This window comes from Pan troglodytes, chromosome 15, assembly GCF_028858775.2.
Source record: "Pan troglodytes isolate AG18354 chromosome 15, NHGRI_mPanTro3-v2.0_pri, whole genome shotgun sequence".
Lineage (NCBI taxonomy): Eukaryota > Metazoa > Chordata > Mammalia > Primates > Hominidae > Pan > Pan troglodytes.
The window spans coordinates 56443868-56457078 of record NC_072413.2 but is presented as its reverse complement, the minus strand read 5'-3'; the positions used below and the strand labels follow the sequence as shown (position 1 = coordinate 56457078).

Sequence of the window (13211 nt, the reverse complement as noted above, 5' to 3'; positions counted from 1 at the left end):
ACCCTTTTGTGCTTCAGTTTTCTTAGCTATACAATTTGTATATTACCATGTGCTTTATAGGGTGGATTAAATGAGAGAATATATGTAAAGTGCTCAGAACTCTACCGGGCACACAGTAAGGACTTTAAAAGTGTGAGCTATTTTATTACTAGGAGATATGTTTAAACAGAGAGCTATTATTTGACATGAAATTAACTCATAATATCAAAAATAAAAAAGTCTCTTACATTAAAAAATATTCATACTTAAATTGTTAATCAAAACAAAAGAACAGCAATGACACTAAAGGGAAAAAAGAGCTAACTAGACTTGAACAGCTGGTGTGAGGACAAAAATGATCTGTTCAATTTTTAACATGAAGACTCAGAGAGAAGGCAAATAAGTAAATAAACAACTATTGGCTTAGATTACACACCCACACAGCTTTCACTTATGATAGCCTAGTTCAAAAGTACAAAAAAAAGTACCTTAATACTTCCCCAAAGACATAATGATATTAACAAGATAATCAAACTTATTGAATTATTATGAATGTCCATGACATATTTAAACTTTCTTTTTTAAGAGACAGGGTCTTGCTCTGTTGTCCAGACTGGAGTACAGTGGCATAATCATTGCTCACTGCAGCCTCAAACTCCTGGACTGAAGGGATTCTCCTGCTTCAGCCTCCAGAGTAGCTAGGACTACAGGTGTTAGCCATCAAGCCCAGCTAATTTTTTTTTTTGAGACAAGGTCTTGCTATGTTGCCCAGGCTGGTCTCAAACTCTTGGTCTCAAGCAATCCTCCCATCTCGGCTTCCCAAAGTACTGTGATTAAAGGCATGAGCCACTGTGCCCAGCCAAAACATTGTTTAAAATTTCATTTCATCTACAATAATATAACATACTAAAAGAATTTTTCCTATTGGTGAAACTACAGCAGGAACCCATCATTTCAGAGATTGCTATTACACAGCATAAAATACATTGTGAGGCCTTCCCCACAAAAACAAATAACATTTACAGGAAAAGGTAGATGACTATCATGTTAGTACCATTTTGTAAGTTCTGCTACTGCTGATAAGAATTTAAAATTCAATGGCTGGGCACGGTGGTTCACGCCTGTAATCCCAGCACTTTGAGAGGTTGAGGTGGGTGGACTGCTTGAGTCCAGGAGTTCCAGACCACTCTGAGCCACACAGTGAAACCCTGTCTCTAATAAACACACAAACAAACAAATAAATAAATAAAATAAAATCCATCCCACATATTTTGTTGATTCTTACCTAAAAGAATTGCCATAGGAATCAGATGACCTTCCAATGTACCTGAAAAAGTAGGCATTTCTCTACTTGGGCTGAACAAATATTGCTGATCGCCATGAGGTAACACAGGAACAGAATGTTTCATTTTAGAATCCATCTTCATAGGTTTTGTTGCATAGAAGTCAGTCTGTGTTCTTATTGACTTTACCTTAGTGCCTATAATAATCACCAATGGCAGATATTTTAAAATATTGTTAGAATATCTACTATCGAGACATCTAGAAATACAACAGCTCTTCACAGAAAAATCTTAATTCTATATAAGGTTACAAGGCATCAAAACAGAAGTAATATATAGACCAGAGGTAGCAAACTTCTTAAATGGTCAGACAGTAAATATTTGTCTGGCAGGCCACATGATCTCAGCTGTAATGACTCAGTTCTGCTGTTGTATCATGAAAGAAGCCATGGACAATATATACATGAATGAACACAGTTAGAGGCAAATGAAACTTTATAAAAACAGGCAGCTCACGTGTAGGCCACAGTTGCCAGCCCCTGAATAGACATACAACTTGTACAGCTACTGTGACAAAATAGATATAATAACCAGAAAAAAATGTTAAATAAAGATTCTGAAGAATATTCCAACAATGTTTGAATTCTTTAAATTTTTTTCCATAGGTACGAAAAAGTTAATGATCATTTTTGGAATTGATGATTTTCATTTTCTCATTACACCTTTACACACAACGTAATTCTGAATAACCAGCTTTATCTTTTTAAATTATGTACAGACAATCAAATTCTATACTTACTTAAACCTTACTAATTAATATCATTATACAGTAGTCTCTCCTTATCTGTGGTTTCTCTTTCCCTGTCTCAATTACCCAGGATCAACCTTGGCTGGAAAATATTAAATGGAAAATTTGAGAAATAAACAATTCATAAGTATTTGAAAATTATTCATTAATTTTTTTTAGATGGAGTCTCACTCTACCCAGGCTGGAGTGCAGTGGTGCGATCTCAGCTCAATGCAACCTCTGCCTCCCAGGCTCAAGTGATCCTCCCACCCTAGCCTCCCGAGTAGCCAAGACCACAGACGCATGCCACCATGCCCGGCTGTCATAAGTTTTACAATGTACGCTGTTCTGAGTAGCGCGATAAAATCTCATGCCGTCCTGCTCCATCCTGCCCGGGACATGAATCATCCCTTTGTCTGGGGTCTCTACACTGTAGACACTACCTGCCCATTAATAACTTAGTTGCCATCTCAGTTATCAGATTAAAAGAACATAGTACATGTTAGGGCTTGGTACTATCCACAGTTTCAGGCATCCATTGAGGGTATTGGGACACATTCGCCATGAATAAGGGGGGACTGCTGTACATTTTTTTCTGTTCCTATGATGTATACATACACATATAGCCATTATATCCTAAATCTTAAAAAATTAAAAATTTGATTTTATGTATCTTTGGAGAAGTGGATAAATGTCTATGGAACACACACACAAAAAAGTAAAGAATAAAGTAAGCGGGCAAAGGAAGAGGCTAAAATATTTTCTTAATAATTTCCTGACATTACATTTTTACTTTTAACATGTGGGTGCTTTTTTTTTTTAAATGCAGGAACTGCCAAAGTTTTAGTGTTTAATAATTAATAGCACAACTGACCAAGGTCCAAGATGTGAAGATACCACATTCAAGAAACTGGGGGATAAACTGCTTTATAAAGTAACTATATAGTATGTGATAAGAATGCACACTTTATAATATAAAACCTGTCTACACACAGTAGTTAGCTGAAAAAAGCCATTCAATCTTCTCTTGGCTCAGAAAAATGATGTTCCAGATTCCATTATATAAATTATTAGCAACCCTCAACTCTTTTGTGTGGCAGGTATCTTGTTTTCACCTTCCAGTTCTTCCAGCCCAGCCTGTGTCATGGGGTCTGTGATGTTCTTCTCCAGATCATCAATGTGACTACTCATATCATCAATTCTCCCAATTATCTGGTCAGACATAGTCTGAAATTTATCTTGCATCTGCTGCAGGGGTGTCTACACCACCGAGGTGAGGTCCTGCAAGGTCTCGGGGTCAGTCTTGGCCATCTCCCCAGTGCCCAGGTTGGTGGTGATGTCTCAGACCGTCACCTACACTTCCACTTCACATGTGGGTGTTTCTATGCATCTAATTTTTTAATGTATCTAATTTTTTTTTTTTTAGAGACAGGGTCTTGCTCAGTTACCCAGGCTGGAGTGCAGTGGCACTATCATAGCTCACTGCAACCTTGAATTCCTAAGCTCAAGTGCTGAAGTGATCCTCCCACCTCAGCCTCCCAAGTAGCTGGGACTACAGGCATGCCCTGCTAATTTTTTAAATTTATTGTAGAGACAGGATCTAGCTATGTTGCTGAGGCTGGTCTTAAGCAATCCTCTTGCCTCAGCCTCCCAAAGTGCTGGGATTACAGGCATGAGCCACTGTGCCCAACCTACACATCCAGACTTTTAAATATAGTTTCTTTTTGTTTATGACCCCAGGAAGAAAAATTGTAATACCATGTCTATATTCTTTCGTCTTGTTCTCTGATAGTCATTCTATTGAATGAATATTTTTCTTAAGTGTTTATTTAAAATGTTTGTTCAGCATTTAATATGTGTTAAACATTGTTTCTGGCACAAGGAATACAGAGGTGACTAAACCAACTGTACTCATGGAGCTTACAGTCCAGTAGTGACAATAATAAAACAAACAAATAAAAATATAACACAGAAAATGTGAAGTGCTATGAAGAACAATATGGCAGAGTGAGGAGATGTAGAGGAACAGGAGATAATTCTTTGAATAGAATGGTCAGGGTAGAGCTCTCTAAGGAGCTATCATCTAAGAGCGGAGACGGAAGAATTGAGAGAGAGAACCATGCAAGTGTCTGAACGAAGAGCTCTCCAGACAGAGGAAGTGGCAGGTACTGAGGCCCTAGGATAAGCATAAGTCCTTAGGTTCTGATATGGCTTGGCTCTGTGTCCCTACCCAAATCTCATCTCAAATTGATCCCCATGCGTCACAGGAGAGACCTGGTGGGAGATGACTGGATCATGGGGGCAGTTTCCCCTAATTTGTTCTTGTGATAGTGAATGAGTTCTCATGAGATCTGATGGTTTAAAAGGGCATGGCTTTCTTTGCTCCCTCTCTCCTGCTGCCATATAAGACATGCCTTGCTTCCCTTCGCCATGACTCTAAGTTTTCTGAGGCCTCCCCAGAGATGTGGAGCTGTGAGTCAATTACACCTTCTTGTCTTTATAGATTACCCAGTCTCAGGTAGTTTTTTATAGCAGTGTGAAAATGAACTAATACAGGCTCTTAATCACTTCTGATCATTAAAAGGGTTATTGAATAAAGTTATTTTTGGATTTGAAAGCATTTTAAAACCTCAAATTATTTTTTGCAAAGACTTTCAAAACCCCCCATATAAACTAATAGCAAAGCTATACTAGGCCGGGCACAGTGGCTCACGCCTGTAATCCCAGCACTCTGGGAGGCTGAGGCGGGTGGATCACCTGAGGTCAGGAGTTCGAGAAGAGCCTGGCCAATGTGGCGAAACCCTGTCTCTACTAAAAATACAAAAAAAAATTAGCTGGGCATCGTGGCGCATGCCTGTAATCCCAGCTACTCGGGAGGCTGAGGCAGGAGAATTGTTTGAACCCGGGAGGTGGAGGTTGCACTGAGCCAAGACTGTGCCACTGCACTCCAGCCTGGATGACAGAGCAAGACTCTGTCTCAAAAAAAAAAAAAAAAAAAAAAAAAGCAAAACTACACTAAATAAGAGAAAACTTCAGGGTAAATACCATCCATTAGGATAAATATCACCCATAAGCTATATGCTTTCTATTTTAAATTAGTAAAATTTCTATATAACCTGACACTCTATATGATTGCATAACCTTTAGAAAGCAAAGGGAACCAAAGTAACCACCATAGCTCCAACTTCTAGAAAGGATAAGAGAGGAAAATGGGTTTGTATCTACTAGTTATCACATATTGTCAGCTGTAGCTTACTGATTGCTAAGCAGAAGCTGAGAAACTATAATACATAACCAAAGTCAACAGACTCAGTATATAACCAAAAGTTGTATTTAAATACACAGTACCAGTGGAACAGTAGATGTGACTCAAAATACACAGTGATACATGAAGATGTTTTCAGTTGTGCACAAAAGCAACAAAAAAGTTTTCACCTTTCTACCTAAGCCTCTTTGAAAACAAAACTGCAAAAGTGCTCATCAACACTTTTATAATAAACAGCATATGGCTGATCTTTCTGTTCATAATGCACCTAGGTCTTCAGGGAAATGTCTACTTTCCCAGATTATAATTTAGATGCTCAAGATTCATCATCACCCAGTGTGGGCAATGTGGTGAAACCCTGTCTCTATAAAACATACAAAAAAATTAGCCAGGCGTGGTAGTGTGCGCCTGTCATCCCAGCTACTTGGGAGGCTGAGAGGGGAGGATCGCTTGAGCCCAGCAGGTCGAGGCTGCAGTGAACCATGATTGTGCCACTGCATTCCAGCCTGGGGGATAGAGTGAGACCTTGTCTAAAAAAAAAATTTTTTTTTAAATCATTTTCTCCTAAATAAAAATTTTATGATGCTTTATCTGAAGATGCCATTTAATCCTACATTTCTTCCCAATTATTCCTATCTTGTGTCTTTTTAAAAATGTTGGTCTATTTCTTCCTACCTCTCCTAAGAGGAATTATTTTTCCATCCCCAAGCATCATATAATTTGAATGGCACGTATAAGCAATAAATAAAAAGCAAAAAGAAACTTTACATATTAAACTGATACTATTAAGAAATGAGATTAAACATAAAAAATGAGATTCCTTACCTTTAACTCGTTCTATTACTTTTGGTCTCTGTGGTCTGGACTTAGGAGATGGAGAATTAAATCTGAGATATGGTCCTTTTTTAAGAGTGCTTCGATGGCCCTGATAAACTGGCTTTCCATAGACTTGTAACATATAATCTTCATCTTGTATTACTGTGGTTGCTTTCAAAAGCCCCTGTGTGTACAAAGTTATTCAACTCACCATGAAAACAGTCATCAAACACTTATCTCATTTTTCTAAAGCCTCCTTTTGCTAGCTTAAGTATTATAACAAGAATGATTAAGTAAAAAATAACCTCTGTTTTCAACAGCCCTTAAATTCTAGATACAGGTTTCAAGCATCAGTTTGAAAAGCTTTAAATATAAAAATCATCCACCTAAGAAACATGAAAATTTTTACATTACTAAGTATATTTTCAGCACCAACAAGAAACATTTAAACACATTTTACATATTTATTATACTCCAGTACAATAAAAATACAATAACCTTAACCTTTAAATAATTTTATATATTTCTGAACCCACCTTCAACCATAATCTAAATGTCACAGAAAGGGAGCATTTACTGAGAATCTACTAAGTACAAGCATTGAATTAGATGCTTTACTGATCTGCTCAACAATCCATGTTTGGCACTTAGAAACTTATAGCCTAGTTACAGCAGTCAAAAAAATTTCCTCCATACCATCTAGTACCATGCCTTGCATATACTAGGCACTAAACATGCATTTGTTAAACTGAAAAATAAACTATATACACACACGCAAATGAAAATTTTGAGTACTATAAACTAGAGAATCTAGTTTTTGGACTAGATGATCTCTAGATATACCTTTATACCTGCTATAACTACAAAATCATGATGCCAGGGTGTGAGATCTCATAAGAAAGGAACTATCTATTTTGTTCAGTGCTTTTCACATTATAAATCCAAAACCCTAAGTATCAATAGTGTAAAGATAGCTTACATTTGTATAGTCCTTCATATTTTTAAAACACCTTCACATTCGCTTCATTATTTATCTCTTAAAGGAAATGATCAATTATAACACAACAATTATGTTAAAAGAATAGATTAGGATCTTACTTCCTTTCTCTCTTTCTGTAAACTTGAAGCAGGCATGCCCCTCATAGGTAGATTTCTAAAATGCTCTTCTATTTGCTTTTGAGAATGTTTTCTTGGAATTACAGATTTGTTGACAGTTTTATCTTGTGTGTTGGTTCTAATATCTTTAGTCATATTCTGACCTTTCTTGGTTCTCTGATTCTTCTGATCAAATCTTTTTTGTTCATAATCTGTTCTTGACAGTTCATCCTTAACATAACCAAAGTTAAAATTACTTAAAATATCTACAAATAGTAATGCTTTCACATCAGAAAGTATTAGAATTTATTTTTTGCTGTTATATAAATACAGTTTAGCAGTTTTAAATGCATTAAAAATAAAGGATATTGGCTTTATTGGATATATAAAAATCAAAAATCTCTGGAAAAATAAACAAAACCCTAAAAAGACTAGTATCTTTTGGAGTGGGGAATGGGAAATAATAGAAGGGTTGCAGGGGTAGCAGGACAACTTTGCATGACAAACCTTCTTATACTTTTTGATGTTTGAACCATATGAATTTTGCTAACAGTTTAAAAAATTAAAAATACATTTCAAAAAAAGCAAACACTTTTGTAACAAAACTCTGAGATAAATATAAATTAAAATTATGTGAAAGTTTAAACAAATATACTTTACATGAGATTCATTGCAAAAGAGTAAGATACATTGCCAGTTAGCTGTAGAGCGAAAACTAGACTCCAAATCTTCTGACTCTTAGTCCAATTTTTTTGTGTGTGTGTACCATATAGTACCTAAAATAAATTTTTCGTAACTTCATTAGAAATATATATTCTTCACCAACAAAGTTTTAAAATATATTCCTGTGTTTATTGCTATGGAAACAGTACTGATGCTTCACCTTGCTACCCTTGTAAGTAGCATATAAGCACATCCACAGTCAAAAAAATACACCTTGCACGCCAGGACAAAATAACAGCTTAGCCTGCCTAGTTCTGCTCACTCAAATATATAAAATTTTTAAATTTCCTTTAAATTATGGACCCTCTAAGAAAGATAGACTTTTCCAATGCTGGATGTTTGAAGATGTACCATGCCCATTGTGGATGTGAGAAAGAGGCTGTTTTTCCATCTGGAACTGACTTCTGTAAACTTAGTAAATCTCGTTGGTTTTTTTCTCTTTGCATTACTCTGGTATTTTTACTTTGGCGGGCCAATGCTCCTAAATCCACTGTCTTCAAATATCTTTGCAAGTATAATTCTTTTTCCAAACACTTTTGCTAAATTTTCTTTCAGATTATTCATGTTTTAGTTTTTGTCCAACAATTTGCCAAATAAGAGCCAGAATATAAGTGGAGATAATATACTTGTTAAACAAAGCTAAACTTATTACTAAGTAAATATAAAGAGTGACAATTAAATTAAAAATAAGTGGATTTTTATATAAAAAATATTTTGAGAACAAATGTAATGCCTGTAAATTGGAATCAATATTATCTTCTGAGAATTCACTTAATTTTCAGTTTTTTTCCAAGACATACCTGAATTTCTGCAGAAATAGTTTTAATCCATTCATCCACTGTCTTTCTGATCCTAATTTTCTCTGACATCTCTCTATAAAAGAGAAAAAGGAATTTTCTTAAATTAGCACTTACTGTCCTGAGCAGGACTTGGATCAGATCTAACTCTTATCTGGTTGTGAACCTGCTATCCTAATATCTTTCATCTGAAAAGGAAAGGATATTAGGATAGTAGAATGGGGGCCTAATATCCTTCATCTGAAAAGGAAAAACCTTTGCTATTTGTTTTCAACAAATATTTGAAGGATAAATGTTTGAAAAGCACATGTGGATCCAAGAAGATATGTACCAAAGAAAGAAAAAATTAAAAGAAAAATTTCCACCAGAAAAAAGTAGTACCACCATATATATATATGCAAATTCCAACTTTATAAGTTCCACATCTTCAAAGTCAATAAAGAACGTTTTAAAAATATGAAAACTAATAGGAAAATACAGTGCTTAGAAAAAAATTATGAAGAAAGTGGAACTGGCAGACTCATAAATAACCCTGGATGCCAACATCCTCTTACCTGTTGGTAGATAAAGCATTGATAAGCGAATACATGGCAGCTCCATCTTTTGCACGAATAATAGCTTCCAGGTTTTCTTCAAGTACTTTTTTATTGTTTTGTACTCCTCTCAAAATCTTCTCAGCATCTTTCAATACAGATCTTGTTGTATTGGTTGTTTGAAGCTTAACAGAATTCTGTGGAAGATCTGGAAGCTTCAACATACTCAGAGATTCTTTTGGCTTAAAAGAAAAAAAGACCAGAAAGTTACTACACTCACAATGATTTCTTTAATCAAAATAACAGCTATCACTATTGTTGAGGCCATACATTATACCAATATATTCTAAGGACTCAATTTGTCAAACTGAAGACTTACAAAAGAATACTTGGCAATCAAAGTGTTTTTCCTCCATTTAGAAATACTAATGTGGGCCAGGCATGGTGGCTCACACCTGTAATCCCAACACTTTGGGAGGCCGAGGCAGGTGGATCACCTGAGGTCAGGAGTTCAAGACCAGCCTGGCCGACATGGTGAAACCCTCTCTCTACTAAAAATACAAAAATCAGCCAGGTGTGGTGGCACACCCTTGTAATCCCAGCTGCTCGGGAGGCTGAGGTAGAAGAATTGCTTGAACCGGGAGGTGGAGGTTGCAGTAAGCCGAGATTGCGCCCTTGCACTCCAGCCTGGGCGACAGAGCAAGACTCTGTCTCAAAAAAAGAAAAGAAAAAAAACTAATGTGAGTGTTAAATAAAATAGAGGTGGGGAATCCATAGCAGTGCTAAGCAGTCCAGTGACCAATAATAGCTCTCTCTCTCTGCTGAAGAAAGTAAAATAAAGTAAAATATAAGCAAGTTGGCTCTTTATGTATGGAAGAAATGGCAGACATTGTGGATTGGATAAATGAAGTCCATTCACTCACAGGTCTCTTTTCCCCTTCCTCCCTTTCCAACAGAAGCTGGGAAGCCAAAGGTGGCTATATGGCTCAGTCCTGGTCAAGGAGCGATAAGTTGAAATCACTTGGTGAAGGCCTCTGGAAATACTTTATAAATGGAACAGACGTGGCTGACGTGTCTTTTTCAGTGCTTTTTCTTCATCCTTCCTCCTAATTTCTATCTTTATAACTTTTATTCCTTTTTAATTTTTATCTTAACTAATCATCAATTTTAAGACCATTCCCACTTTACCTGGACCATGCTATTTGTTTCTTTCTCCTTTTGGCCAAGGTCATGAAGAACATCATCAGACTTCTGCATAGTCACTTTAGTTGTTTCTAGCTCTTCACAGGAAGGAAATCTTTGAGAAGGTAGAGTTTCAACGCTACAGAAGATTTTTGAAAAAGTTTCCTAAATTGTTGTAAATTCAGTAAACATTTCATTACACAAATCTTTGATACAGTCTTAGCTATATTACTAAATGGTATCCTATTAAAATTGAACTATGGAATTAATCAGTTATGTGATTAAACAAATGAAACACAGAAAATCACAAGAGACAAAATTATCTAACCAGAAAAGTTTAGATGTAGCAGAAAAGGAGCAGGAAAAGGTTATGCTTTCAAGAAGCTAACATCCAGAAGCACTTCCAGATTGGTGGAGTAAGAACTTCTGAAAATCTGCTTCTCCATAAGCACAATGAGAACCCTAGCAAAAATCATCAAAATCAAGTTTTTCTAACCTCTGGAAATTAAAGACTTGCAAGAACCCCAGGAGCATTTATTCAAGAAAAATGCTGACTCTAGGTAAGAAGAGCAAGCTTTATGGAATTTTTTTAACTTGCCTCATTCTCGGGACCCTATTCCCAACTCTGTGGCGGCCTCGAAAACCAACAGCCTCACAACCACTAAAGATAGTAGAATGGTTTCAAGCTCTCCTAAAAGTCTCATTCATAGTGTTTGTCTTTATTTGAACTGACTCACTGCTAGCTCAGCGACAAAGTATCCCCAGGGCATTTTTCAAAAACAGTGGCAACTGTTTAACATCTCAGCAGCCTGAGGTAGTGACACTAGTTGGGGCAAACAAGATTGTGGTCAACAAATGTTAAAAATCTAGGCAATGAAATGTCCAAAGTGGAGTTTTGAAAAGCTCCAACATATTCCTAGGAATCTAGAAGGTCATGCCTTCTAGTCCACATACAGGGCTATGTACATGCCCAAGAGAGACCTGGGAAGGTCCTAATCACTCACTTCCGACCTTGAGGCTCTGTGCAAGTAGGAAGTGAAAGGCTAAAACAGACTCATAATCTGCCAGGCACTGGAGGCATGCTCTAGCACATGCATGTGCATGCACTCGCACACACACATACACACACACACACACACACACACACACATAATCCATGGCAAAGAGAGGGAGACTTATCAGTTCAAGGCAGTTAAGGAAATCTCTTTCCAATCATTAGCAGACTAAGCTAACAAAACAGAGACTTCAGTGGGAGCACATGACAAAGAATACAGACTTCACAGAATTAGTCCAGGAAAGTCACTAAACAAACAGCAACAACAACAATAACTAGCAACAATAAACTCTGGGAGGTGAAAGAATCTAATTTCCAGAGTTGCCACACTGTATTATTTAAAATGCCCAGTTTTCAACAAAAATTTATGAGACATACAAAGAAACTGGAAAGTAGAGCCCAAACACAGAAAAAAAGCACAGTCAAAAGAAACTGCTGTTGAGGAATCCCAGATATTAGACTTACTAGGCAAAGACTATAAATCAGCTATTACTAAAAGAAACTAGTTTTAAAATTAAAGGAAAGTATAAGAATGAAGTCTTGCCAAATATAGAATGATCAATAGAGATAGAAAACATTTTTTTAAAAGACAAACAGAAATTCTGCAGTTGAAAAATATAACAACTGAAATGTATAATTCACTAGAGGGGCTCAGCACCATATTTGAGTTGGCAGAAGAATCAACAAACTTTAAGACAGGCTAATTGAGATTATGAGGAAAGGATTATGAGGATAATTGGGGAAAGAAAAATTAAGTCTTAGAGACCTGTGGGACACCATCAAGCACACCAACATACAACTCCTCATCAGAAACCACAGAGTCCAAAAGGCAGTCAGGTGACATATTCAAAATGCTGAAAGAAAAAGAACATCTACCAAAAATTCTGTATGTAGCAAAACTATTCTTCAAAAGTGAAGGAGGGGACACCAGGGGTGTGTGTGCAGAGAGGGATGACCATGTGAAGAGACAGCAAGAGGGAGGCCACCTGCAAGCCAAGAAGAAAGGCCTCAAAAGAAACCAACCCGGCCAGCACCTTGATCTTGAACTTCCAGCTTCCACAACTATGAGAAACCAAATGTCTGTTTAAATGACAATGAAAAAGTGAGAAAGAAATTAAGACAGTACCAGATAAACAAAAACTGAGAAAATTCACTGCTAACAGACCTACCCTATAAGAAATACTATCAGGAGTCCTTCAGGGTGGAATAAAAGGACACTGGGCTAACTTGAATCCATATGAAGAAATAGAGTACTGTTAAAGATGAACTATATAGGTGAATATAAAAGCCAGTATATGTATTTTTGTTCATATCTCTTTTCTTTTCCTACCTGATTTAAAAGAGCTGCATCAAGTAATAATTATCAGACTACATAGATGAGCTTATAATGTATAAAGATGTAATTTGTATGATAATAATAGAAGAAAAGGGGAGGGAACAAGGCTTTACTGGAGCAAAGTTTCTGAATAATATTGAAATTAAATCACTATTAATCCAAATTAGATTGCTTTAAATTAATATGTTAATTGTAATTCCTGGAGTGACCACGAAGAAAATAACTCAAAAAATAATAGTAGAGAAAATGACAAAAGAATTAAAATGGTGCAACTAGAAAATGTCTAATACAAAAGAAGGCACTAAGGGAGGAACAGTGAACTAAGACCTAAGGCATATAGAAAGCAACATGGTAGACATAA

At 36.3% G+C, this 13211-nt stretch overlaps 1 protein-coding gene and 1 pseudogene across 50 annotated transcripts in view; both read right to left on the bottom strand.

Annotated features, from left to right (window-relative positions):
• The window catches only part of KIAA0586, a 119568-nt gene that overhangs the window by 79899 nt on the left and 26458 nt on the right, over window positions 1–13211 (bottom strand). For all 50 annotated transcript variants that reach the window (XR_010151127.1, XR_010151128.1, XR_010151130.1 and 47 more), the window contains 6 exons: window positions 10467–10599; window positions 9300–9520; window positions 8749–8821; window positions 7229–7456; window positions 6140–6314; window positions 1265–1459 (listed from right to left, as the gene is read on the bottom strand). Coding sequence is in view for 42 of the 50 variants with exons in the window: in XM_063793433.1 (XP_063649503.1) it covers window positions 1265–1459; window positions 6140–6314; window positions 7229–7456; window positions 8749–8821; window positions 9300–9520; window positions 10467–10599 (1025 nt within the window). In the remaining 8 variants the exon portion in view is untranslated. The remainder of the gene's footprint in view (window positions 1–1264; window positions 1460–6139; window positions 6315–7228; window positions 7457–8748; window positions 8822–9299; window positions 9521–10466; window positions 10600–13211) is intronic.
• On the bottom strand, window positions 3066–3443 carry LOC100614462 (heat shock factor-binding protein 1-like; annotated as a pseudogene).